Source organism: Eptesicus fuscus, chromosome 7, assembly GCF_027574615.1.
Source record: "Eptesicus fuscus isolate TK198812 chromosome 7, DD_ASM_mEF_20220401, whole genome shotgun sequence".
In the NCBI taxonomy this organism is placed as follows: Eukaryota; Metazoa; Chordata; class Mammalia; order Chiroptera; family Vespertilionidae; genus Eptesicus; species Eptesicus fuscus.
The window spans coordinates 52,706,879-52,733,624 of NC_072479.1; the positions used below are offsets into that span (position 1 = coordinate 52,706,879).

At 43.2% G+C, this 26,746-nt stretch overlaps 1 protein-coding gene across 1 annotated transcript in view; it reads left to right on the plus strand.

The window, feature by feature from the left end:
* Positions 1 to 26,746, plus strand: part of R3HDM2 (R3H domain containing 2) — a 163,422-nt gene that overhangs the window by 88,769 nt on the left and 47,907 nt on the right. Inside the window, exons 3-4 of the mRNA XM_054718933.1 lie at positions 19,810 to 20,009; positions 22,953 to 22,976. Coding sequence (XP_054574908.1) covers positions 19,845 to 20,009; positions 22,953 to 22,976 — 189 coding nt within the window. The 5' untranslated portion in view covers positions 19,810 to 19,844. The remainder of the gene's footprint in view (positions 1 to 19,809; positions 20,010 to 22,952; positions 22,977 to 26,746) is intronic.

The window sequence follows — 26,746 nt, forward strand, 5'->3', positions numbered from 1 at the left end:
TCTAGTCCTACCTAATAATAGACAAATATGCAAATTGACCATACCTCCACTACCCCAAGCCACACCCACCAGCCAATCAGGGAGAGTATGCAAATAAACCGAACCAAGATGGCTACAGCCACCCAGAGCAAGGTTTCCCAGGCAACAGAGGGAAACAAGCTTTCCGCCTGCCCTTGACAGGCCTAAGCCTCCACTCAAGCTACAAAGTTTCAATTATAGAAGGTAAACAAATTCAAACAGAATGGCGGCAGCCACGGAGCTAGAGAGACCAGGCCAGGCAGTTAGGGGTGACCAGGCTGGCAGAGGAGGGAAGTTGGGGGTGACCTGGCCTGCAGGGAAGGGCAGTTGGGGGGGACCCAGGCCTGCAGGGGAGAGCAGTTAGGGGGGACCAGGCCTGCAGGGGAGGGCAGTTAGGGGCAATTATGCTGTCAGGGGAGCAGTTAGGCATCAATCAGGCTGGCAGGGAAGTGGTTAGGGGGTGATCAGGCTGGCAGGCAGAAGCAGTTAGGGGCAATCAGGAAGGCAGGCAGGCGAGCAGTTGGGAGCCAGCAGTCCTGGATTGTGAGAGGGATGTCTGACTGCCCGGTGGGATCGGGCCTAAACGGGCAGTCGGACATCCCTCAAGGGGTCCCAGATTGGAGAGGGTGCAGGCTGGGCTGAGACACACCCCTCCCCCCCATGCACGAATTTCGTGCACCGGGCCTCTAGTACTTTATAAGTCAGGTGGATTTTAGAATGTTAATGAGCACCATTGGGGAGAATGGTCAGTTTTTTTTATGTAGTCTCCTCATCTAGTTTGTAATTATCTGTTTCATCTTTTCTTCAAGGAGATCTGTAGCTGAGGGAGAACGAATGGGGGCATATGGTATTGAAGAGCAAATATATTATTTCCTCATTTGGACGTGGTTTCTCTAAGAATAGTGGGGCAGGGTTGGGAGGAGAGTATAGAGAAGAGGATAGACATAGAATTCCCAGGACTGTATGAGCTGATTGTGATTTGAGAATATCGAGCATAAGAGCCTGATATCTGTTTTAATGCTAATTTTAATATTTAAAACAAAGTTAGGGAGCCCTAGCTGGTTTGGCTCAGTGGAGAGAGCATTGGTCCATGGACTGAAGGGTCCCAGATTCGATTCTGGTCAAGGGCACATGCTTGGGTTGTGAGCTCAATCCCCACTAGGGGCCTTGCAGGAGGCAGCCAATCAGTGATTCTCTCTCATCATTGATGTTTCTCTCTCTCCCTCTCCTTTCCTCTCTGAAATCAATAAAAATATATTTTTAAAAAAGAAAAAAGTTAGGAAAACTTACAAAGTTTAGCAGTCTTAAATTAAAACTTTTAGCTCTCTGTGTATTATAGCATGGGAAGCTTCAATACTGTGATTTTAGCTAGGCAGCACTCCCCTTATATTAATCCCTCAGTTTGTGCTGGTATTGGTTTTTCACAGTTCAGGGATTTCTGAATTTCTCTAATTTAAAAAGGCAAAATCTCCAGAGTTTCAGAGATCCCTTGTTATTTGCATAGATTCATTGTCATTGCTATTGACTTTTCCCCCCACTATTCGTTTTTAGTATATCAGAATGGCAGTATTTCTTATTTTTCTGTAGAGACAATTCTTTGACAGTATTGCAACAGTTTCTGTGGGAAATGCTTTATTTTTAAAAAAAAAAAAAAGTAAGGAGAATCTCATCTTATAGCTCTTAGTGATAGAGCCTGTTGCCATGGAGTCCTGGATCAGATTGGCTGACCTGGTGGCCAATGAGCAGATAGAACAATAGAACATAAACACATCATCATTTAATCTTACAGAATTATTTACTCAGTGATATATGCATTAATACTATAACTGTATATAGAGCAGTGAAATAAAATGTTTCAAGAATGGTATATGGTGTTCTTCTCTTTTCTTTCAGAATTTGCCATTTACTATAAACACTGCAATGATCCATTATCTTCTTAATATGATTTATTTGGGAGAAAATGTGGTAGGAAATGTCTATCACCTATTTACGAATCAAGCTGCTGCTGCTGCTGCAGTCAGTTGGACTTATGCCAAGTCTAAGTCAGATTCTGGCCTTCTAGACCAGAGGAGATTTGTCTTTATATCTGAAGCCTCCTTGCTTATTTTGGTATCTATAAAGCTGAGTCAGGAGTTGGCAGCTTTTTCTTAACTTGTTTTTCCTTCTTCCTCTTTCACTCCAGTATGGTAGATCCTGTTGATGTTACATTTATATACCAGGGTTTGGAGTTGGATTAGCTGGGAGTAGCTTCCGTGTTTTCCATCGTCACTTCTCTAGCTTGTTCTTCTTTTTGACATAGGTCTGTGCCTATGATCATAACATGTATCTTATTGCTTTAGAGACTGGGAATGGTTCACTCATACCAAAAAGAAAAAAAAAAAAAATCCCCTCTATATCTTGTAAACTAAAGAAGTCAAGAGTATTATGTTTGCCCTAGCCAGCTTGGCTCAGTAGATAGAGCGTCAGCCTGCGGACTGAAGGGTCCCAGGTTTGATTTTGGCCAAGGGCATATGCCTGTGTTGCAGCTCAATCCCCAGTGGGGGGTATGCAGGAGGCAGCCGATCAATGATTCTCTCTCATCATTGATGTTTCTATCTCTCTCTCCTTCTCTCTTCCTCTCTGAAATCAATAAAGAAATATATATATATATATATATATATATATATATATTTTTTTTTTTTTTTAATTCGTGCACGGGGTCGTGTGTCCCTCAGCCCAGCCTGCACCCTCTCCAATCTGGGACCCCTCAAGGGATGTCCAACTGCCCATTTAGGCCTCTCCCAACTGCTCACCTGCCTGCCTTCCTGATTGCCCCTAACTGCTTCTGCCTGCCCGTCTGATCACCCCCTAACCACTCCCTGCCAGCCTGATTGATGCCTAACTGCTCCCCTGCCAGCCTTATTGCCCCTAACTGCCCTCCCCTGCAGGCCTGGTCACCCCCAACTGCCCTCCCCTGCAGGCCTGATCACCCCTAACTGCCCTCCCCTGCAGGCCTGGTCCCCCCCAACTGCTCTTCCCTGCAGGCCTGGGTCCCCCCGCAACTGCCCTTCCCTGCAGGCCAGTCGCCCCCAACTTCCTTCCTATGCAGGCTTGGTCACCCCTAACTGCACACTCCCCTGCAGGCTTGATTGCCCACAACTGCCCTCTCTTGTAGATCTGGTCCCTCTCAACTTCCCTCCCCTGCTGGCCTGATCACCCACAACTGCCCTCTCTTGCAGGTCTGGTCCCTCCCAACTGCCCTCCCTGCTGGCCATCTTGTGGCAGCCATCTTGTGTGTTGGAGTGGCAGTCAATTTGCATATTATTCTTTTATTAGATAGGATAGAGGCCTGGTGCACAGGTGGGGGCCGGCTGGTTTGCCCTGAAGGGTGTCCCGGATCAGGGTGGTGGTTCCCTTGGGGCGTGGGGCGGCCTGGGTGAGGGGCCTGTGGTGGTTTGGAAGCTGGCCATGCCCCCAGGCGACCCAAGCATAGGCCAGGGCTGGCTGGAAGCAGGTATCTGGGATTTATTTATCTTCTATAATTGAAACTTTGTAGCCTTGAGTAGAGTCCAGGGCTGACCAGGGTGTGTGGGAAGCTTGGCTTCCTCCATTGCGGGGGAAACCTAAGCCTCCTGCTCGCTCAGTGGCCACAGCCATCTTGGTTGGGTTAATTTGCATACTCGCTCCTGATTGGCTGGTGGGCATGGCTTGTGGGTGTAGTTGAGGTGTGGTCAATTTGCATATTACTCTTTTATTAGATAGGATATATATATATATATATACATATATATATATATATATATATACATATATATATATATATATATATATATATATATATATATATATATATAAAAGAGTAGTATGTTTCTCTTCTTAGGTTTTACACTAGAGGCCCGGTACATGAAATTTGTGCACCAGGTGGGGGTGTGTCCCTCATCCCAGCCTGCAACCTCTCCAATTTGGACATTGCTCTCGCAATCCAGGACCACTGGCTCCTAACCACTCACCTGCCTGCAGGCCCGATCCCCCTAACTGCTCTCCCCTGCTGGCCTGATCACCCTTACTGCTGTCCCCTGTGGGCCTGATCCCCCTAACTGCTCTCCCCTGCCGTCCTGATCCCCTTAACTGCTCTCCCTGCGGGCCTGATCACCCCTAACCGCCTCTACCTCGGCCCCGCCACCATGGCTTTGTCTGGAAGGACATCCGGAAGGTTGTCCAGAAGATGTCCGGTCTAATTAGCATATTACCCTTTTATTAGTATAGATTAGGAATACTTGAGAAATTATAGTGGATCTTGTTCTCTTCCCCTTTAATGCTCCCAGGCTTGGCTATTTACAGTTTTAAAGGATTGAAAGAGACTCAAGAGGTCCATAAGTTTGTTCCCCTCTTTTGAGCTATTGGAGTCTTTATGAGTCAACTTTTCATTATGCCATCACCTTCTGTCTCAGAGGAAAACAGACAAATAAACAAACTTCACATTCATCTATTGAGAAGCAAATAGTCTGTTTAGCATCTGATTAACTGTTTGTGGGAGGCCCTAAGGAAGTAGGATAGGAAGTATTTGAGGTTTTGTAATTTTAGTTATTGTGACCAGAGAAAGGCTCATTGAGATGGCATTTGAGTAAAGACCTGAGGAAACTGAGTAAGCAAGCCATGTTTGTTATCTGAGAAATCATTTCGAGCATAAGGAAGGAACAGTAAAAAGCAGTCACCCTAAAGTGGGTTTAGGACACAGCGAGGAGCCAGTGTGACACACTGCATAAGTGTGTGTGTGGAGGCGGGGGGAGGTAGGAGGTAGTAAGAGATGGGGTCTGAGGGAAAACTAGTGGTCATTGTAAGGTCTTGTAGGTCATTTTAAGAACTTGGGATTTTGCACTGAGCCATTGGAGGGTGTTAGGGAAGGTGTAATATGGTCTGAAAATGTTTTTACACAATTACTCTGGCTGATATGTTTAGGATATACTGTAGGGCAGGGGTCCTCAAACTTTTTAAACAGGGGGCCAGTTCACTGTCCCTCAGACCGTTGGAGGGCCGGACTATGAACAAATTCGTATGCACACTGCACATATCTTATTTTGAAGTAAAAAAACAAAACAGCAAAAACACCCGCATGTGGCCCGCGAGCCGTAGTTTGAGGACGCCTGCTGTAGGGTATCAAGAGTGGAAGCAGGGTACCAGATAGGCTACTTCAATTATTAAACCAAGAGAGTTGGCAGCTTGAACCAGGGTGGTAGCAGTGGAAGTGTAGGAAGTCATTACATTTTGGATATATTTTTAAATTAGAGTCAATAGTATTTGCTACTAATCACTTAGATACTCACTTTATTCATATATATATATACTACAGGCCCGGTGCATGAAATTTGTGCACAGGTGGGGGGTGTCCCTCAACTTGGCCTACACCCTCTCCAATCTGGACCCCTTGGGGGATGTCTGACTGCTGGATCCTAACTGCTCGCCTGCCTAATCGCCTCCTAACCGCACCCCTGCTGGCCCGATTGCCCCCAACTGCCCTGCCCTGCAGGCCTGGTCACCACCAACTTCCCTCCCCTGCCAGCCTGATGGCCCCCAACTGCCCTCCCCTGCCACCTGGTTGCCACCAACTGCCCTCCCCCTGCTGGGCTGATCTCGCCCCCAACTGCCTGCCCTCCCCTGCCAGCCTGATCGCCCCCAACTGTCCTCCCCTGCTGGCCTGATCTCACCTCCAACTGCCCTCCCCTGCAGGCCTGATCTCGCCCCCAACTGCCTGCCCTCCCCTCCTGGCCTGGTTGCCCACAGCTGCCCTCCCCTGCTGGCCATCTTGTGGTGGCCATCTTGTGATGACATGAGGGGCAGCCATCTTGTGACAACATTGCGATGGCTGTCTTGTGATGACGTCATGCAACGCAATCTAGGCTTTTATTATCTTATATAATAAAGAGCTAATAGGCAAATCGTCATCACGCCCTCGCGTCCTCGCGTCCTCGTGTCCTTGTGCCCTCGTGCCAGGGCCAGGGAACCTGAGGCTGGGCTGGGGGACTTGAGGCTGCACCCCCTGCCCTGTGGGACTTGATGGGGGCGGGGCCGGCCAGGTCTGGGTCTCGCACAATTTCAAGGCGTGAACAGGTGGGTGGGGACTTGACTCTGGGTCCCACGGAGCACCCCAGACACTGACAGGAGGGAGATTTTCATATACATTTTACTAATTTTCTTTCATCTCTGACACTTCTATTATAGAGAAAGGGCAGATAGCAATATTAAAATATTTTCTCTAATTAATTTCCTTTTAATGTGCACAAATTTCATGCACCGGGCCACTAGTATAGGGTGAAAAGAAATGATAGTATCTACTTGTAAAATGTAGCTCTGCACATACAATAGAGTGATTTTTTTAAATATACTTTTATTGATTTCAGAGAGAAAGGGAGAAGGAGAGTGAGATAGAAACATCAATGATGAGAGAGAATCATTGATCGGCTGCCTCCTGCATTCCCCACACTGGGGATTGAGCCCACAACCCGGGCATGTGCCCTTGACCAGAATCCAACCTGGGACCCTTCAGTCCACAGGCTGACGCTCTATCCTCTGAGCCAGACCAGCTAGGGCAGTGGTCGGCAAACTGCGGCTCGTGAGCCACATGTGGCTCTTTGGCCCCATGAGTGTGGCTCTTCCACAAAAGACTAAGTGCGGGCGCGCACATACAGTGCTATTGAAACTTCGTGGACCATGTGCAGAAGTCAGTTTTCGGCTCTCAAAAGAAATTGCAATCGTTGTACTGTTGATATTTGGCTCTGTTGACTAATGAGTTTGCAGACCACTGAGCTAGGGCATGCTTGCTACTTCTTATACCCTGGGGATTGAACGTTCTTTATTTTGATGAGTGCTGCCCCTAACTCACCCAGTAATAATGCTCAGCCTTTTCCTTGCAGCAGAGGTAGCATTAGAGCCCCAGGGTAATGATCCTATATCTTCCATAAAAATGCTAATTTTTCTTATTTTCCCCACAAGTACATATAAACTCCAGGGTGATGCTGCAGGATTCCTTGCTTATAGTAATTGAAGAATGATTATTATTACTTTTATCATTATTAGAGTAGTGTATATGTACAACTAAACCTAAATAGTATCTTAAACAGGAAGAAGTTTATTTTTCTCTCACATTCAGGAAATTCAGAGGTAGTTAGTCCAGTCAGAGGCTGTTCTAGTCAAGGACCCAGGTTTCTTCATCTGTTGCCTGACTGTCTGTAGTTTTCAATCCCAGTATCATCTCAGAGTCCCAGATGGCTGCTGAAGCACCAGCCTTAACTTCTACAATCAAGGCAGCAGGAATTAAGGATAAGTAAAGAAAGGCTGTCCACTTCCTTTAAAGATACTTCACAGTACTACTTGTATTAGTTTCTTACAGCTGCCATAACAAGTACACAGACTGGAATAATGATCCTAAAGATTTCCAGTTTCTTCTTGTGAAATTAGATTATTCCTATCTAATTTCTCTGGCCGGTCTCACATTCAATTTTAGGTTTTGAAAGATTCTTTTAATACTAAATAGTTGGCTTAGGTGTCCTCTTCACCTGACAGGTGATGGTGTTGCAGAATTTACCAAGCAACCACAAAATACACAAGTAATACCTGGAGATTCAGGAAAAACCCTTTATTTAAAGCAGTGCTACTAGCTCAGGGGATTTGAAGATCCAAAGCCTGAACAGCTAATACAATGAGATCACCCCCTATATATTCCTAAGTTTCTTTGTTTCCTAACTACCCAGCTTTTTTTTTTTTTAATTTCTTTATTGATTAAGGTGTCACATATTTGTCCTCATCCCCCCATTCTCATCCCACACCCCTCCCCACGGATGCCCCAACCCCCTGTTGAACTTAACCGTTGGATAGGCTTATATGCATGCACACAAGTCCTTTGGTTGATCTCTCCCCCCTCCCCCCACCCTCCCCTATCCTCCCTCTGAGGCCCGATAGTCCGATCGATGCCTCCTTGTTTCTGGTTCTGTTCTTGTTCTTCAGTCTATGTTGTTCATCATTTCCCCTAGATGAGCGAGATCATGTGTCACTAGAGATATACTTATAAGAACTGAATGTGAGACGAGCAATAATAGTTATGCTGACAGGCAAATGAATCAGTCTGTAGTGAGTTTCTTTCTGGACCAACAGTTCTTTAGAGACCCAATTTCAATGTCCACCAGTTCCTTATGTGTACATGTCAGCACTGACCCCTCAGCTCTGGGTGGTGGACAAATGGTGGTAACGGAGGTCCGACTCCCTCTGGTTTGGTCTCGGCTGGACCCAGGGGCACGGCTTCACCCGGACTCAGGGGCACGTGGCCTCACCCAGACCCAGGGGTGCGTGGCCTCACCCGGACCTAGGTGCGAGAGACCTCACCCGGATCCAGGGACACATGGCCTCACCCGGACCCAGGGGCACGTGGCCTCACCCAGAGCTAGGTGCGCACGGCCTCACCCGGACCCGGGACCCAGCCTCACCCGGATCCAGGGACACATGGCCTCACCTGGACCCAGGGGCGCGTGGCCTCTCCCAGACCCAGGGGCGCGTGGCCTCACCCGGACCTAGGTGCGCGAGGCCTCACCCGGATCCAGGGACACATGGCCTCACCCGGACCCAGGGGCGCGTGGCCTCTCCCAGTCCCAGGGGCGCATGGCCTCACCCGGACCCGGGACCCAGCCTCACCCGGATCCAGGGACACATGGCCTCTCCTGGACCCGGGGGTGCGTGGCCTCTCCCAGACCCAGGGGCGCGTGGCCTTACCCGGACCTAGGTGCGCGAGGCCTCTCCCGGACCCGGGACCCAGCCTCACCCGGATCCAGGGACACGGCCTCACCTGGACCTGGGGGCGCGTGGCCTCTCCCAGACCCAGGGGCGCATGGCCTCACCCGGACCCGGGACCCAGCCTCACCCGGATCCAGCGACACATGGCCTCACCTGGACCCGGGGGCGCGTGGCCTCTCTACCCAGCTTTTATGGTGGGTTTTCACAGCTCCTCCTGAGTCAATTAAAATGGGGAAGTTAGATTGTATCTAAATGCCTGGCCTGGGTGGCGCCAGCGACCCCCCCCCCCCCTCCATCCAAGCTGCCAAATTCCCAGCCCAGGGCCCCTGCAAACTGGGAGCACCCAGGAAAACTGACTGTTGCCTAAGGAAGGGCAGTGACTTAGTTATAGGCTGATAAGAATGTGCACTAGGACACTGATCACTGGCACAGATTCAGATTGCTAGCCTCCCTCTCCCAGGTTGCCCCCTATATTTCTCCTCAATGGCATTGACCTCTTAGGTCAGTCACAGGTGGCATTGACCTCTAAAGTCATCACAGTAGGGCAATATAGACTTAGCTCCATGGCATTTAAGTTAGCAATAGAAGGCATCCTGAAATGCCATTGACAGTAAGTAAATTGTGATTTTTTATTTTTGTTTTTTCTTCCCAGAATGTCTTGTCTGGGTTGAGTTGGAAGCAATTTTGCCAGGGCATGGGAAAAGACAGTGTGAACTTTTAAGGTGCTCTCCATTCCTAAAATTCTGTGATGTTGCCCTGGCTGGCATGGCTCAGTGATTAGAGTGGTGGCTTACACAGGTTCAATTCTTGGTCATTGGGTTGCAGGTTGGATCCCATGCCCTATTGGGGATGCATGCGGGAGGCAACCAATTGATGTAACTCTCTCACATCAATATTTTTCTCTTTTCCCCCTCACTTCCACTCTCTCTAAAAAGAGTCTGTGATGTTTTCTATATAGTGGCATTACTATGATAAAGTTAAAGGAAATGGAAGCAGCAGAGGGAAAAGCCTCACTGCTGCTCTTTGTTTAAAAGAAGAAGAAATTTGATTTGTTCTGTTTCACTCAATGAAGTAAAATAGGCATTTTGGGTCAAGAATGTAGAGAAGCCAACAGAAACTAACACTTCAATTGATTGAGCTAATCACCAGTAGTTCTCATTTTAGTACATGACAAATATTGAGCAAAGAAAGAAGGTACATGTCTAGAACAATTTTTTTTTTTTTTTGAGAGAGAGAAACATTGATCAAGAGGGAAACATCGTTCGGTTGCCTCCAGTATGCGCCTGGACTGGGGATCGAACCCACAACCTGGATATGTGTCCTGACCAAGAACAGAACCCGAGACCCTTTGGTGCATGGAATGACGCTCCAGCCAACTGAACCATACCAGCCGGGCCATGTCAAGACCATTTTAATCTTGTTTCTCTCTTTACTTTTCTAAGGAATTTCTCTGGGCACCAGCCAACTCCTATGGCCTTCCTTACCACACTAGTGAATTCTTTTGAACAGAATGATTTTTCTCATGCTTCCCTGATTTAGAAAAGTGGCACAATTGTTATTATTTTTATTGGCTTGGTACTAGTAAAACCTATGATAGTTGACTCCTATAGTCTTTCAAGGACCTGGTGAGTATTACTTAATTATAGCTTTACATGTTCCATAAGTACTTTAAACTCTATTCCCCCATATTATGCTTTATGTCTTTGAAGAGAAGATTCCATATATCTCATTTATAGCTCAACTAGAGGCCCGGTGCACGAAAGTTGTGCACTCAGGGGGGGCATCCCTCAGCCCAGCCTGCACCCTCTCACAGTCCGGGAGCCCTTGGAGGATGTCCGACTGACAGCTTAGGCCTGCTTCCCTTCCCCCTCTAGAAATGTGCCTAAGCCAGCAGTCGGGCATCCTTAGCACTGCTGTAGACGTGGGAGAGGCTCCTGCCACCACCACTGTGCTCGCCAGCTGTGAGCCCGGCTTCTGGCTGAACGGTGCTTCCCCTGTGGGAGCGCACTGACCACCAGGGGGTAGCTCCTGCATTGAGCATCTGCCTCCTGGTGGTCAATGCGCATCATAGCGACCAGTTGTTCTGCCGTTTGGTCAATTTGCATATTAGCCTTTTATTATATAAGATAGGGCCTTCTTTCCTGTCTTTCTCCCAAGGGCAAGTAAGCCACTTATCTCTTCAGGCATGCAGTTACACTGTTTTGTTTTTTGTACTTTGGGCATTGTGGTGGGAAAAACATGGAATTTTGGAGTAAAAAAGATCTGAGTTTGAATTTTGACTTTTTATATATACTGTATGGCCTTGAACAATTCACCTAATATTTCTGAATGCTAGTATTTCATTTATAAAATGGAGATAATATTTTATACCTTGAGAAGATCAAATAAGATACTCTATATACTGTAAAAAATTTACTCATGAAGATTGAGTGGAAAGATGGAAGAGTTTACAAACCTAATTTTTAAACCCCAAATATGTCCCCTATTGACACTCACTCTCTAAAGAAAGGCCTCCCATCCCACATTTCACATCCCAGAGTGCTCCTGAATGTCCATTTTGGGACACCTAAAACTTTGGCTTTGAGATCAGACACAGTTGGGTGGAATACGGCCCTTGCCCTTAATGTACTGGAAAAGTTGTTTAATTCCTCCAAAGCTTTGGGTTCTTTATCTGAAAGAAAGAAAAAAAGGAAAGAAAAAGCCCAAATGAAGAGTTTTGTAAGGGTTAAACAATGTTAGAAACTATAATCAATGAGATACCACCTCATACCTGTTAGAGTGGCTATTATCAACAAGACAAGTAATAACAAGTGTTGGAGAGGTTGTAGAGAAAAAGGAACCTTCATTTACTGCTGGTGGGAATGTAAACTGTTACAGCCACTATGGAAAACAATATGGAGGAAAAATTAAGAATAGAGTTACCATATGACCCAGCAACCCCTTTTCTGGGTATCTACCTGAAATATTTGAGAACACTTATTTGCAAAGATATATGCACCACTGTGTTCATGTAGCATTATTCACGGTGGCCAGAACATGGAAACAATCAAAGTGTCCTTTGATAGATGATTGGATAAAGATGTACATATGTACAATGGAATACTACTCAGCCATAAGAAAAGAAATACTGCCATTTGGGACAAAATGGATGGATCTTGAGCCTATCATGCTAAGCAAAATAAGGTAGACAGAAAAAGTTAAGAATCATATGATTTCACTCATATGTGGGATATAAAACTGAAAGAACAAATGAATACCAGTAAACAAGAAAAACAAACAAACAAAAACTCAGACATAGACAACAATACGGTAGAAGGGAGTTGGGGGGTGTTAAAGGGTAATTGGGTCAAATATATAGTGACGGAAGATAATTTGACTTTGGGTAATGGGCACACAATGCAATATACAGATCAGGTATCAGAAGTGTACATTTGAAACCTATATAATTATATTAACCAATGTCATAGAAAGAATGTAAACTTTAGAATCAGTACCAGAATTCTGTTGTCTTAGTAGTGGTGTGACCTTGGGAAAGTTATATAACTACACATGGGGGATATGAGTTGTATAATCTTGCTCAAAAACATTAGTGCTTTTTTTTAACTCCTAACTCTAATATCAAAGCTTGTCATGCATAAGAACCTACAGTTTTGTTTTTTTAGCCTCATATTTTAACCTTATGGATGTTTTTTCCCCAATGTCTTGACTCCTAAGGGCATTTCCCGTGTGTGTGTGTGTGTGTGTGTGTGTGTGTGTGTGTGTGTGTTTAAATAACAATCTTAAGCATTCAGTTAAGTTTTGACAATTGTATACCCCATGTAACCACTACGCCAAACAAGATAGATACTTCTAGCAATCCTGAAGGATTCCTTATGTCTCTTTCCAATCAATATTTTATTCTCCAAACTTGAATCAACCACTTTCTGGTATAAATCATTATAAGCTAGTTTTGCCTGTTCTTGAATTTCATATAAATGGACTTACATTGTATGTTTTTTGGAGGGAGATCCTCTTTCTTTTACTTAACATAATAGTTTTGAGATCAGTCATGTTTTTGTGTATGTCAGTACCCAGCAAAATCCCCTCATGTCTCACTGATGATGATTTGATCACTTGTTCCTTCCCAAGCCTGTCTCAAAAAGGAAATAGAATTACCATCATTTGTCTAGCTAATTAAGATCCATCTCCTGGGCTCAGGGATTGGGTCACCTTCTCTGATCCTGGGTCCTCAGAGGAAGGCAAACACAAAAGTTAATTCTTTTTTATTGCTGAATAGTATTCTATATTGAATATGCCACAGTTGATGTATTCATTCTCTTGATCCCCTAGATTTTAAACAATTTTTAAAATATTGGTATCATTTTGGAGTAATTTACTCTTTTTAAAGATATTCTTTTTAATTGATTTCAGAGAAAGAAAGGGAGAGGGAGAGAGATGGCAACATCAATGATGAAAGAAAATCACCTGTTGGCTACCTCCTGTACACCCCCATAACCTGTGCATGTGCCCTGACTGAAATCTGCCATGACTTCCTGGTTCATGAGTCGATGTTCAACCACTGAGCCACACCGCTGGGCAGGAGTAATTTAGTCTTGATATACACATTAGTAAAGGACTGGAAAGTTTACAGGTATTTTGCCATAGGGTATGTCAGCATTTTTAGCCTGTAGATACTGTCTTCTTGCTTGCATTCTCTCTATTTGGCCATGGATTGAAAGGGAGAAAATGAAACTGCCCTTCTGTTTCTGAGTGTCCCTATATAATGTATTCTTTTTGGCCCAGTGCCTAGAACGTTGCTTATAGAGTTGATGGAAGGATATATAATATCACTATGCTCTGGCAGGTACTTACCGTGGCAGTCAAAAAATTTATGGGGAATATGCAGTATTCTCTCTGAAAATTGCTAAATCTTGGCTCCCAGTCATCATCCCCTGTATCATCTTATTTCCTCACTCCCTCTCCTTGCCCCCCAATTCTGACAGCCCTCTCTGTGTAGCTTTGAGCCCACTCAGTGTCCTCAGGAGACATTCTGTCTTAAAATTGTGCTGTTTGCCTGGATGAAATGTACAATGTGCACAAATAGGTTGTAGGGAAGCACAAATCTAGGCTCTCCTGGGAGCTTAATGTCTTTGCTTTGTTCTCATCAAGTTGGATATGAAATAGTTCCTTCTCCCACCAAAAAACCTTCCAAGCCTCAGTTTCCTCTCTGTACTAAAGCATGAAGAGTGAAAATTATTTCTCTGCCTTTTAAACCTTTTCTACTGGCTTTAATCTCACTTTTTATTTTTAAGGCTTTTTCATTTTTAGGTAAATTAATTGTCTTGTCCCTGAGCTGCATCTTTTGCTTTTGTTTGGCCCAGAAAAATTTGTTTCCAGGAATCCTTATGCCCTAAAAGTAAGGAGAGCCTTTTGTATAGGATTATAGGACTGGAAGTGACTGTAGTTAAAGGTTATTTTGGAGGATGAAAGAGCTCAAGAAATTCTGTTTTGAGCTCAGTGTATCTTCTGATGGATCTTGACTCTAGAATAGTAACATTCTGACCCCTCATTATTTGCCTTTGTTAACTTGAGGACAGCCTCTTTTACCCTACAAGTAAAATGGTGAGGAGACTTAAGACCATGTGATATGAAGACCTGATTTAAGAAGCTGAGAATGTTTAGAAAATGAAGATAAAGTTGCCTCTGTAAGAGGCTGACATGGAAGTGAGATTAGGAAGATGAGTTTTGCCTTTATAACACACACACACACACACACACACACACACACACACACACACACACACGTTTGTATCTAGAGGTAAAGACTTTCCCTTCACTAGAGGTATATACAAGCAGGGTCAGTGCAACCACTTTTCAGAGTTACTGATGATTTGGGGAACCTGACTGTGGAGGACTGTGGGTACAGGAAGAGGGAGCTCAGTCCCCTTGCAATTATGAGATTCCATGATTCCTTTGTGTCTTTTTTTAAAAATATTTTTATTTTTATTGATTTTAGAGAGGAAATGAGAGGGAGAGAGAGAGATAGAAACATCAATGATGAGAGAGAATCATTGATCAGCTGCCTCCTGCATGCCTCTACTGGGGATCGAGCCCACAACCCAGGCATGTGCCCTTGACTGGAATCGAACCCGGAACCCTTCAGTCTTCAGGCCGACGCTCTATTCACTGAGCCAAACCAGCTTGGGCTCCTTTGTGTCTTTGATAGACTTTTCCATTTTCTTACCTGGCCTTAGTTAGAAGCAGTATTGCATAAAGGTTAAGAAAGCAAGCACTAGAGCTGTATTTCCTGACTTTGAGTCCTAGTTCTTCCGTGTACCAGTTATATACCCTTTAGCAAATTATTTAACTTTTCTGTGACTCAGTTTATTTATCTGTAAAAGAGTGATGATAATAATATTTATCTCATAGGATTGTTGTAAGATTAAATGAGATACATAAAACACTTTAGAATAGTGCCTGGCACAATGTAAACATTCCAAAATTTTTAGCTGATTATTATTATCTCTGTCCCTGTCAGTCGTTTCTGTGTGTGGAGCTAGGCTTCTCTGTCTGGTCCAGATACTACTCCCCCCCTCTCTTTTTTTAATCCTCACCTGAGGATGTTTATTGATTTTTTTTAAGAGAGAGAAACATTGATGTGAGAGAAAAATATCAATTGGTTACCTCTCATGCACCCCAACTGGGGATCAAACCCACAACTTAGATTATGTGCCCTGAGTGGGAATTGGACCCAAAACCTTTTCAGTATACAGGAGGACGTTCCAATCAATCAAACCACACCAGCCAGGGCTTAACATACCCTTTCTGACAATCTCAGGTGCTTTTAGCTAGAAGGAACAGTAAACTCAACTCAAAATAGCTTAAATGATAAGAGGATTTGTGACCTCACACATCAAGAAGTACAGAGCTAGGGGGGGTCCAGATTGACTAATTCAATGTCTGATCTACACCACAGCATCAAGGATCCAGACTTATTCTCTCTGCTCTACCATCTTCCATGTGTTGGTAGGATGTTATCACAGTCCAGGCATCATCTGCATATAAGACAACCTTCAGCAGAAGATAAATACCTTTTTTTAATAGTGTCCTTTAAAAAAAATAAAATACAGTAGGAAGCTGTTCTTTGAAGACACCCACCCAGCAAAATCCTCTCATGTCTTACTGTTGATGAATCACTTGTCCCTTCCCAAAACAGGAAAAAGGAAAAGGAATTACCACAATTGGTCCAGCTAATTATAATCCACCCCCTAGGTCTCAGGAATATGATCATCTTCCCTGATCATGTGTCCTTAGAGGGAGGCAGACACCAGAAGAAAGTCTGGGATAGATTGAGTGTAGAAGAAAGGGGAGATTTAAGTAGGCAGCCAGTATAGTATACCTTTTCCTCTGCTGCTTTATTTTTCCTCAGAGTAAGAATTACTTTGTTTTACAGAGCTCTTCAAGAGGCCAGTGATCTCAGTTGAGAGGACTCTCAAAATTATTAAAAATAGATGCATTAATCACTAACTGTTTTATGGTTGTGTTAAAGTATCTAAAGCGCAAGTTTTTCTGTTTCTCAATGAATGAAGGAAACCTGGAAACCATGTGGCTCCTTAAAACTTGAGTTGGAATATGTAACCCTATTCCAATATGGACTGTTATGAAAAAATCATTTTTTGTTTGATTGGGGTTTTTTCCTTAGTGCTGAGACTTCGTGAAGTTAGTCTAAGTATTCAGATAGTTGAGCCTTTTCTGACCGACATGTGAAGAGGAGCAGCAAAGTTGTCGCTGTGATTTGAAGAAATATACCTATTTTATAATTGAGGCCCATCCTGGAAAAAGAAACAACCAGCTACTTTGTATTTTTCCATATTACCTCTCTCTCTCTCTCCAGTTTTATTGCGATTTAATTGACCTACAGCTCTGGTAAGTTTAACCTTTTGCACTCAGATGTCGAGTGTGACTCGACACGGTTAGCATCGGTAGCAGCAACAATAATTTGAAATATAAAAATATCCAAATAAATAAGTTTGTATGAAAAGAAACTCCAGTTTTTTATTCTACTGCCGTGCTTTGTAAAATCGGGGGTATTTAAAAAAGTAAATCTCGAGTAGAATAAAGGAATCGAGAAAAAAGCAAGCCAGTGCAAAGGGTTAAGGTGTACCACATAATGACTTGACATACATATATTGTGAAATGATTACCACAATAAGTTTAGTTAACATCCATCTCCTCATATAATTACCAAAAAATGTTTTTTCCATATAGTGAAAACTTTTAAGATCTATCATACAGCAATGTTAACTATAGTCATTATGCTGTACATTATATACCTAGTATTTCTTTATCTTGTAACAGTAAGTTTGTACCTTTTGACCACTTTCATCCATTTCCCCCACCTTCCCACCCCTCAACTTCTCTTTCTGACAGAGAAATCTGTGTGAGGCTATTTAAGCCTAAAAAATAAAAATAAAAATGTTCTATCATGTGAAAAAGAAGTAAACTTAATTTTGTGTGATCCTAAGGCAGATTTAGAATAAAGATTGAAGCAGTTTGTAGCTTGGGATAGGGTGCAACTATATAACAGTTAAAACTGTTTAAGAAATAGTGAAATTATCAGTCTCAGGAGTTTTCTAGGAGCTCTTCTTTGGGGGAATGGGGGGAGATTGCATGAGGTGACATCTAAGAACTTTTCCAATTCTGATCATTATTGATGTTTTCGAGCTAAGGGATACGGAGAGGGCATGCACTAAGTTTTACTATATTTCAAACTGAAGAGAATGGAGGCTTGATTTACCCATGGAGAGGGGAGGTGGATAAATATATGTGTATATGCAGTTCTTATGTACAACAAATGATCCATAAAGCTCTGTAGGTTATAACTCTTTTTATAGAAGCCTCTAGGTATTGAATCAGTTAATTAAAAAATAGAACATCGGCCATTTTCTTTTGTAGTCAGTTTCTTCCCATACTTCTCATCTTTAAATTCAGATGTATGACTACGATTATATGAATGACTTTCTGGCCTTTTAAAGGGAATTTATCTAGCACTATGCAAACTAAGTTTCCAGACAGCTGCTCAAGAACTGCCACAAGGTAAACAAAGCAATGATCCATGCATACGAGCCTAACCAATGGTTAAGGACAACAGGGGGGTGGGGGCATCCGTGGGGAGGGGTGTGGGATGGGAATGGGGGGATGAGGACAAATATGTGACACCTAAAAGAAATTTAAAAAAAGAAAACAGAAAAAAAAAATTTTTTTTTTTAAATGATCTTGCAGACTATCTTAACTTACGCCAGGATGAACTTACCTGTGCTTCTTAAGAGTCTCTGGGTCTTAACCGTTAAATTGATTTGAAAAAGGAAAAAATGTCTCATGTGAAAGGTGTGTTTTTTTTTTTAAGCATTGCCGATTGTTTGTTTGTTTAGCTCATTTCTAGGGCTACATGGAATAGTCATGACATTTGAGAGAGTTTTCAGTCTATTTTTAAAGGAGGGAAAGTATTCAGGATTAAAATACAGTCATTAACCATGTAAGGAGAAATCTCTGCAAACCATTGTTGGAGCTAAGTGGAATGACTTCAGTGGTTGAGGACTTGAATCTGTGTAGAGCATTAACTTCTGTTTCTGAATGTATACTTGGAGAACTGTGTTGACTTCATTACAGGATTTCCCAGGTAGCAATAGTAAGTGATAAAGAGCCGACCACCCCTGCACTACAGATACTCTGTATCCCTGGAATGCAGTAGAATGACTGAACACATAGTGAATAACAAAGAAAAGATTCTCTCTTCCTCCAGGAAGAGACCCAGTCTTTCTTAAGGACATATAACTAGAGTACTCTTCTTGCTTTTTCAGCTTGCTTAAGTTAAAGGGAAAAAAAATTAAGATTCTATAACCATTTTTTGATTTTGCTGCTTTTTGATGGGGGAGAGGCTTAAAGTTGGTAACAATGTTGTGGTTTGTGACAGCTGTAGAATTTCTCCCTTAGGAAAGGAGATTGGTCCTCTCTGTTAGTGAATAGAGCTTTATAATATACCAGAGGCCCGATGCACGAAATTCTTGCAAGAGTAGGCCTTCCTTCCCCCAGTTGCCGGCACCGGCTTCACCCGGGCTTCCCTTGCAGCCCCGGCTTCATCTGGAAGGTCGTCCGGTCTAATTAGCATATTATGCTTTTATTTTTTATAGATTTTTCTTTCTGGAGAGTCTAGTGAGTTAACTCTTTGAAGTACTCAAGCTAAAAATATGTGCAGATTGCTGTAGGGAACAAGGGAGGGGAATAGGTGCCAAGAGGATTCATACTACATTGCTTTAGAAGCAAATCCTGGTGACTCTCAAAATAATTATGCTGAGTAAAAGAATCCAGATAATGTATGACTAAAATTCTAGAAAATGGAGACGAATGTGTAGTGACAGCAGATCAATGGTTGGCTGGGAAAGGTGGGGAAGGGAGGAAGGGCTTACCAAGGAGAAGGGGCAAAGTTTGGGGTGATAAATATGCTTATTATTTTGACTGTGGCGATCGTTTCACAGATATATGCATGTGAAACCATTGTAACTGATTAAACTACATTTTAAATATATTCAGTTTATTGTATAAAGTTTTACCTCGATAAAGCTTTTTTAAAAAAGAAAATAAACAGCCCTAGCTGGGTTGGCTTAGTGGATAGAGTGTCGGCCCACGGACTGAAGGGTCCCGGGTTTGATTCCAGTCAAGGGCACGTACCTTGGTTGCAGGTTCCCTGGCCCTAGTCAGGGTGCATGCATGAAGTAACCAATTGATGTGTCTCTCTCACATCGATGTTTCTCTCTGTCTCTCCCTCTCCCTTCTATTCTCTCTAAAAATCAATGGAAAAATATACTCAGGTGAGGATTAACAAAACAACAACAAAAAGAGGAAAATAAACAGATCCAAAGATAGTGTTTGTCAGAGAGCCTTTTTCTGGGTTATAGGGAAGCCGCTGAAGACTTATATGTGCAATACAAGTCTTGTGTGGTGTGTTAAGTATGAATACACACCTCCTATTTAATGCATTTGATGTTTCTTTAGGAGTCCATAGAGCCTACTGTATTCTATTGAAGAAGATGTCTAATAGTAACACTACTCAAGAGACCTTGGAAATAATGAAAGAATCAGAAAAAAAACTGGTAGAAGAATCTGTAAGCAAAAACAAGTTTATATCTAAGACTCCAAGTAAAGAAGAAATTGAGAAAGAGAGTGAAGAAACCAGTTTGCGTCAGGAGACACAGGTAAGGATTAGAAGTGCATATATGCACACTCTTCATACCTGAACAGAAGGGTCTTTGTAGGTGGTATTGGGGGATCTATAGGAAGCCAGTCACTTATAAGAACACTTGATTCTCCTAAAAACCCAACTTCAGCCGAAACCGGTTTGGCTCAGTGGATAGAGCGTTGGCCTTTGGACTGAAGGGTCCCAGGTTCAATTCCAGTCAAGGGCATGTACCTTGGTTGCAGGCACATCCCCAGTGGGGGGGGTGTAGGAGGCAGCTGATCGATGTTTCTCTCTCATCTATGTTTCTGGCTCTCTATCCCTCTTCCTTCCTCTCTGTAAAAGATCAATAAAATATATTTTTTAAAAAAACAACTTCAGCTCTCAAGAAATATCTCCTTCCCTTTTTGTTATAGATTCCATAATGAAGTCGAAAGAAGACAAGAGTGAAAGCCCTAATCCATTTAGACCTGAGTTACACTGCTTGCTATATTTTGATATTTTTTAACTATCAAAAAATAAACTGTATACAAACACATTTAACAAGTCATAATATGGCTCATACAAGAAACTATTAAAACTGGGGCTGCCTGGTTTTACACAGTGTTAAATTCATATCCTGGTTGTGTTAAAGCAGTCAGCATTTTCTGGATCAGAAATAGTCTCTGAACTTGCTATTTGGTAAATGTAAGTGAGAGGAATTTCACTGTTTGGTTGCCATGTTCTCCATCTAGATTTGTATGACAGTGCAGATGTGATGGCAGTAGGTGATGGTCAGCTGAGCTTCCTTCAGGGCTCCTCTTTGTACCCAAGCATCCCAGACTCTGAATCTCATCCAGCTTACTTGTTCCCAGTCCTTCTCTTCTTCCATGGTCACTGCTGGTTTCCTCTGTTATCCTAGCCCAAATTACATATATCCTTTCCTTCATGCCCAGGAATGAAACTAGTATTTATTATATGCTTAGGAAATAGACTGTTAACTCTAGTAAATTAGTTTAAAAAGCAGTAGCACCAACATTTTGGAGAGTATGGAAACTTAAAGCATAATTTCCTTTGACAACCCAATACACCTAGGCCTTGTCTTCTTTAAAGATTAAAACAGCAATAGCATAAAGAGATGAATTAAAATCAGACAGCTCTCTGAAATATTATGTTGTCTTTCCTCTTAACAGTTTGCCAGATCTCTGTCCTGGCTGCTTTTCCTTCCATTATCTTGCATGTGAGTTTTCATTCCCTGTTCATCCTTCCAGAGTTTGTGGAGACAGTCTGCCACTGTTCCATCTATACTTCTAGCCTCCACTGGTACCAATAATGAATTTTAATTCCCCAGGGCAGATATATGAAGAAAGTTTAATTATGCACTGTCATGGTACTTGGAAGATGATAATTAAATGAACTTTTGGGTCCAAGTTACTCTGTTCTCAGGAGATTATTTTAAGCTGTGTTCTGAACTCCTATTTTATGTATTTCTTTAAGGCAGGTAGAAAAGAAAGGGAGTGAAGGTAGGGGAGGGTGGGGGTAAGGGGGAGAGATCAACCAAAGGACTTGTATGCATGCATATAAGCCTAACCAGTGGTCACGGACAACAGGTGGGTGGGGGCATGCATGGGGAGGGGTTTGGGATGGGAATGGGGGGATGAGGACAAATATGTGATATCTTAATCAATAAAGAAATTGAAAAAAAAAAAAGAAAAGAAAAGAAAAGAAAGGATGTTTATAGGTTTTATATGCCTTATGGATACTCACTTGGTTTAAAAAAGTCTTCACCTAGATATACAAATAGGTTGGGCAGGGAGAGGGGAACCTGTTTCCCTCTGACTCCTTTGCAGCTGCTTAGAGCAGGTGGAGCTGCTGCTGCCATCTACTGGAGCCCATGCTCCTTCTACAAAGTCTCCAGTCTTTTTGGCCACCCTTTGGAAGCCCTCTCCCCTCTGCCATTTCCCAAAAGATCATGTACACTAAACAACACTAAAAGTGCTATTCTTTTTCCTACCTTCCCCCTGACTTACACTCTAGAAGTCTTCCCAAGAATCTACTAATGCTGTCAAGGGAGCACCTGTTATGCATTGGGGAAAAGTTGGGGAAAAGGGACTTTGATTACTTATACTGTGTGAGACATATTCTTGGAATCAGCAATTGGAGCTCAGAACATCTTTTGCATGGAAACAGTAGTATAAAAGGCAGGTTCTGAGATTCAGTTTAGAATGGGCAGACTCTGACTTTTAACACATATTGAACCTAGCTGAGTCTTTCAATTATCAACTGATTATGGCCTCCTAGCTAGGCTTTCTGCCTTTAAACTTGTAATCCCTTCTGATTCATGTACCATACTGCTTTAGAAAGATGGTTATGAAAGAAATAATGGATTGTGTTAATTCTCCTCAAACTTTCTGTGTGTCTTATTGCCCTAGGCTAAGTCCCAGATTTGTCAGCATGACATATTGTGACCTAGTCCCTTACCTGTCAGTCATCCACCTCTGGTGTCCTATGCTTCAGCCTTATGTGATATAAATCTTTGACCTTGTTATAAATAGGGACTGAAAAGTTTTGGGAAAGCATGCTTTTATACAAGCTTTCTCTACCTAGAATGCCCTCCTTTGTATTCTTTCCCTCATCTGCCATTTGTCTAATATCTATTTATCCTTCAAAACTCAATCCAAATGTGTCTTTCTCCTAGAAGCCTTCATTGACAACCTTACTCACCCATTGCAGGTCTATATTGTATAATTCTTCAACTAATGTCTACCTTCTCCACAGAACTCTAAGCTCTACGAGGCCCAGGATTAGGTCAGTTTGGGCTTATCATTGTATCTCTAAGGCCCAACACAGTTCCTTACAGACACTCAATATTGCTAGGTCTGAGTTAGACACTTATGCTGTGTGCTCCTGTAGCACTCCACAAGAACCTCTGTAATATACTTAATGTACTGTATTGTAATTGTCTATTTGTCTTCTTCAACAGGATTATGAGTTCCTTTTTGACAAGGTTTGTGTCTTTTATCTCTGTATCCTCTAGTAGTTAGCATGGTGTCTAATAGATATATTATGCTTTTAATATATGTTTGACTATTGGATGAAAACTATCCATTTTGGAAAATAAACAGATTTATACATACATTTACTATAGGGTTATAAATTGGTAAAACCTTATTGAAGGGCAATTGGTAATACTTTATAAAATTTTTAAATGGACTACAAATATACTTTATTTTTAGGTATACTCAGTGTTATGGTCATTGAAACATTTTTTATACTAACAAACGATCAGAAACATCCAAAATGGTGTAATTTAAGGGATTGGTAAAATAAGTTATGAAACATCCATACAATGGAATACCATATAGCCATTAATAAAGACAGTAGATCCTATATAATAAAGAGGTAATATGCAAACTGACCGTCACTCCAACACACAAGATGGCTGCCCCCATGTGGTCAAAGATGGCTGCCACAAGATGGCCGACAGGGGAGGGCAGTTGGGGGGGGACCAGGCTTGCAGGAGAGGGCAGTTGGGGAGGACCCAGGCCTGCAGGGGAGGGCAGTTAGGGAGGACCAGGCCTGCAGTTGAGGGCAGGTAGGGGGTCCAGGCCTGCAGGGGAGGGCAGGTAGGGGGACCAGGCCGGCAGGTGAGGGCAGTTAGGGGTGACCAGGCCGGCAGGGGAGGGCAGTTAGGGGTGATCAGGCCGGCAAGGGAGGGCAGTTGGGGGCAATCAGGCCTGCAAGGGAGGGCAGTTGGGGTGGACCAGGCCTGCAGGGGAGGGCAGTTGGGGGAATCAGGACAGCAGGGGAGAGCAGTTAGGGGCAACCAGGCTGGCAGGGGAGGGCAGTTGAGGGTGACCAGGCCTGCAGGGGAGAGCAGTTAGGGGCAACCAGGCTGGCAGGGGAGGGCAGTTGGGGGTGACCAGGCCTGCAGGGGAGGACAGTTAGGGGTGACCAGGCCAGTAGGGGAGGGCAGTTAGGGGCAGTTGGGCCGGCAAGGGAGCAGTTAGGTGTCGATCAGGCTGGCAGGGGAGTGGTTAGGGGGTGATCAGGCAGGCAGGCAGAAGGGGTTGGGGCAATCAGGCAAGCAGGCAGGTGAGCGGTTTGGAGCCAGCAGTCCTGGTGGGATCAGGCCTAAATGGGCAGTCAGACATCCCTCGAGGGGTCCCAGATTAGAGAGGGTGCAAGCTGGGCTGAGGGACATACACACACACACCCATGCATGAATTTTGTGCACCGGGCCTCTCATCTTCTATAAAATTATATCCATGAAAAAAAAAAAGTTTAAAAGCAAGGTTCAGAGAAGTGTGTACAACCTACTTCTATTTGGTTTAAAAACAAACAAACTTGTGTATATACACATGTATGATAAGCTTATATTCATAAAAGATCTCTGGAAAGATTATAAGAAATTCAGTATTAATTGAGAGAACCAGGTAGCTGGAGGACAGATGCCCCATTAATACCTCTTGAATGTTTGTGTTATTTGTGTTATTACCTATCTGAAAAAATAATGACAAAATACTATTTCATATTCCTGAACTATGGCTCTTACTCTTCCCTTACTGTAACAGATCTTGCCATTGACCAGATACACCGTCATTGTCATTTCTTACTTTTTCCTTTCACTCTTCTGGTTCTCCACTTTGCATTGTAGTTGTCTTATTCAGTAACTAGTGAAGACAACAAAGAAAAAGAAATCCTCACCTACCCAGAAGCGTGCTGGTACTCTGACTTTGTCTTGTTTTCCCTCCCTAACCCACCAGCCTCAGTTCTCTCTTACCCCAGTGTCAGTGAGTCCCATTCCAAACATTTCAGAAGCCCTAAGTATCTCATCCCGTACATAAGCCCTACCCAGCCTCTTCCCAAAAGCTGCATTTTGACTGTTCAGCTATTCAGAAACTTCATCAATTAATTAGTTGTTTCTTCCCTCCTCCCATCTCAGTCCCTCATCCTTCATCTTCTATCCTACTCCTTACCCACTCTTCTTTTCCTCCCTTTTCTCTGGAGGTTTTTTGTTTTTGTTTTAATCTTTATTTTTCAGATTATTACAGTTGTTCCTCTTTTTTCCCCCCATAGCTCCCCTCTACCCGGTTCCCACCCCACCCCATGCTCTTACCTCCCACCACCACTGTCCTCATCCATAGGTGTATGATTTTTGTCCAGTCTCTTCCCGCACCGCCCACACTCCTTTCCCCCCGAGGATTGTCAGTCCACTCCCTTTCTATGCCCCTGATTCTATTATATTCACCAGATTATTCTGTTCATCAGATGTTTTATTCACTTGATTTATAGATTCACTTGTTGATAGATATGTATTTGTTGTTCATAATTTTTATCTTTACCTTTTTCTTCTTCTTCCTCTTCTTAAAGAATACCTTTCAGAATTTCATATAATACTGGTTTGGTGGTGATGAACTCCTTTAGCTTTTTCTTATCTGTGAAGCTCTTTATCTGACCTTCAATTCTGAATGATAGCTTTGCTGGGTAGAGTAATCTTGGTTGTAGGTTCTTGCTATTCATCACTTTGAATATTTCTTGCCACTCCCTTCTGGCCTGCATAGTTTCTGTTGAGAAATCAGCTGACAATCGTATGGGTGCTCCCTTGTAGGTAACTGTTTTTCTCTTGCTGCTTTTAATATTCTCTCTTTGTCTTTTGCTCTTGGCATTTTAATTATGATGTGTCTTGGTGTGGTTCTCTTTGGATTCCTTTTGTTTGGGGTTCTCTGTGCTTCCTGGACTTAGAAGTCTATTTCTTTCAACAGGTGGGGGAATTTTTCAGTCATTATTTCTTCAAATAGGTTTTAAGTATCTTGCTCTCTCTCTTCTTCTGGCACCCCTATAATTTGGATGTTGGTACGCTTGAAGTTGTCCTAGAGGCTCCTTACACTATCTTCATATTTTTGGATTCTTTTTTCTTTTCTGGTTGGGTGTTTTTTGCTTCTTTGTATTTCAAATCTTTGACTTGATTCTTGTGATCCTCTAGTATGCTGTTGGATCTCTGTATATTATTTTTATTTCAGTCAGTGTATGCTTAATTTCCAGTTGGTCCTTTTTCATATCCTCAAGGGTCTCACTAAATTTATTGGCCTTTTCTAGAAAATTCTTGAAAAACCTTATAACCATGGTTTTGAACTCTATATCCAGTCGTTTGCTTTCCTCCATTTCTTTTATTTGTGACCTGTTTCTTTGTCTCCACATTTTGGCTGCTTCCCTGAGTTGATAGAATGGCTTTGTGTGCTAGGTGTCCTATAGGGCCCAGTGGCTCAGCCTCCTCAGTTACCTGAGGTGGACATTCTTGGTGCACCCCTTTGTGAGCTGTGTGCACAGTCTTGTTGTAGTTAAGCCTTGATTGTTGTTGGTGTCACTGGGAGGAATTGACCTCCAGGCCAATTGGCTGTGAGGATCAGCTGTGTCTATGATGGAAGAACTGTGCTGGAGACACCCTTATGAGACAAGACTTGCTTCAGTGGGGCTTTGGTGCTCACTGAGTCTTCCCCCTGAGTGTGTCCCTTATGGATCTGAGGAGTTGTAATCTGGATGGTCCTACTCTGACCCCTGGGTACACTGGCTCTTGGATCTCCAAGGAGGTGCTAATTTAGCAGGAGCTACAGAGAGATCTGCAGATTTCTCTTCTTTGTTTGCATTTTGGAAGTGCCCAGATGAGGCCCAGCTGTGAAGCAATGCAGGCTGCTGTGGGGCCTTGGGCCTTCTTTTAGATGTTCTGAGCCTCTCTGACTCAGCTGCAGTTTGTTAGGTAAGTTTAGATTTCAAAGG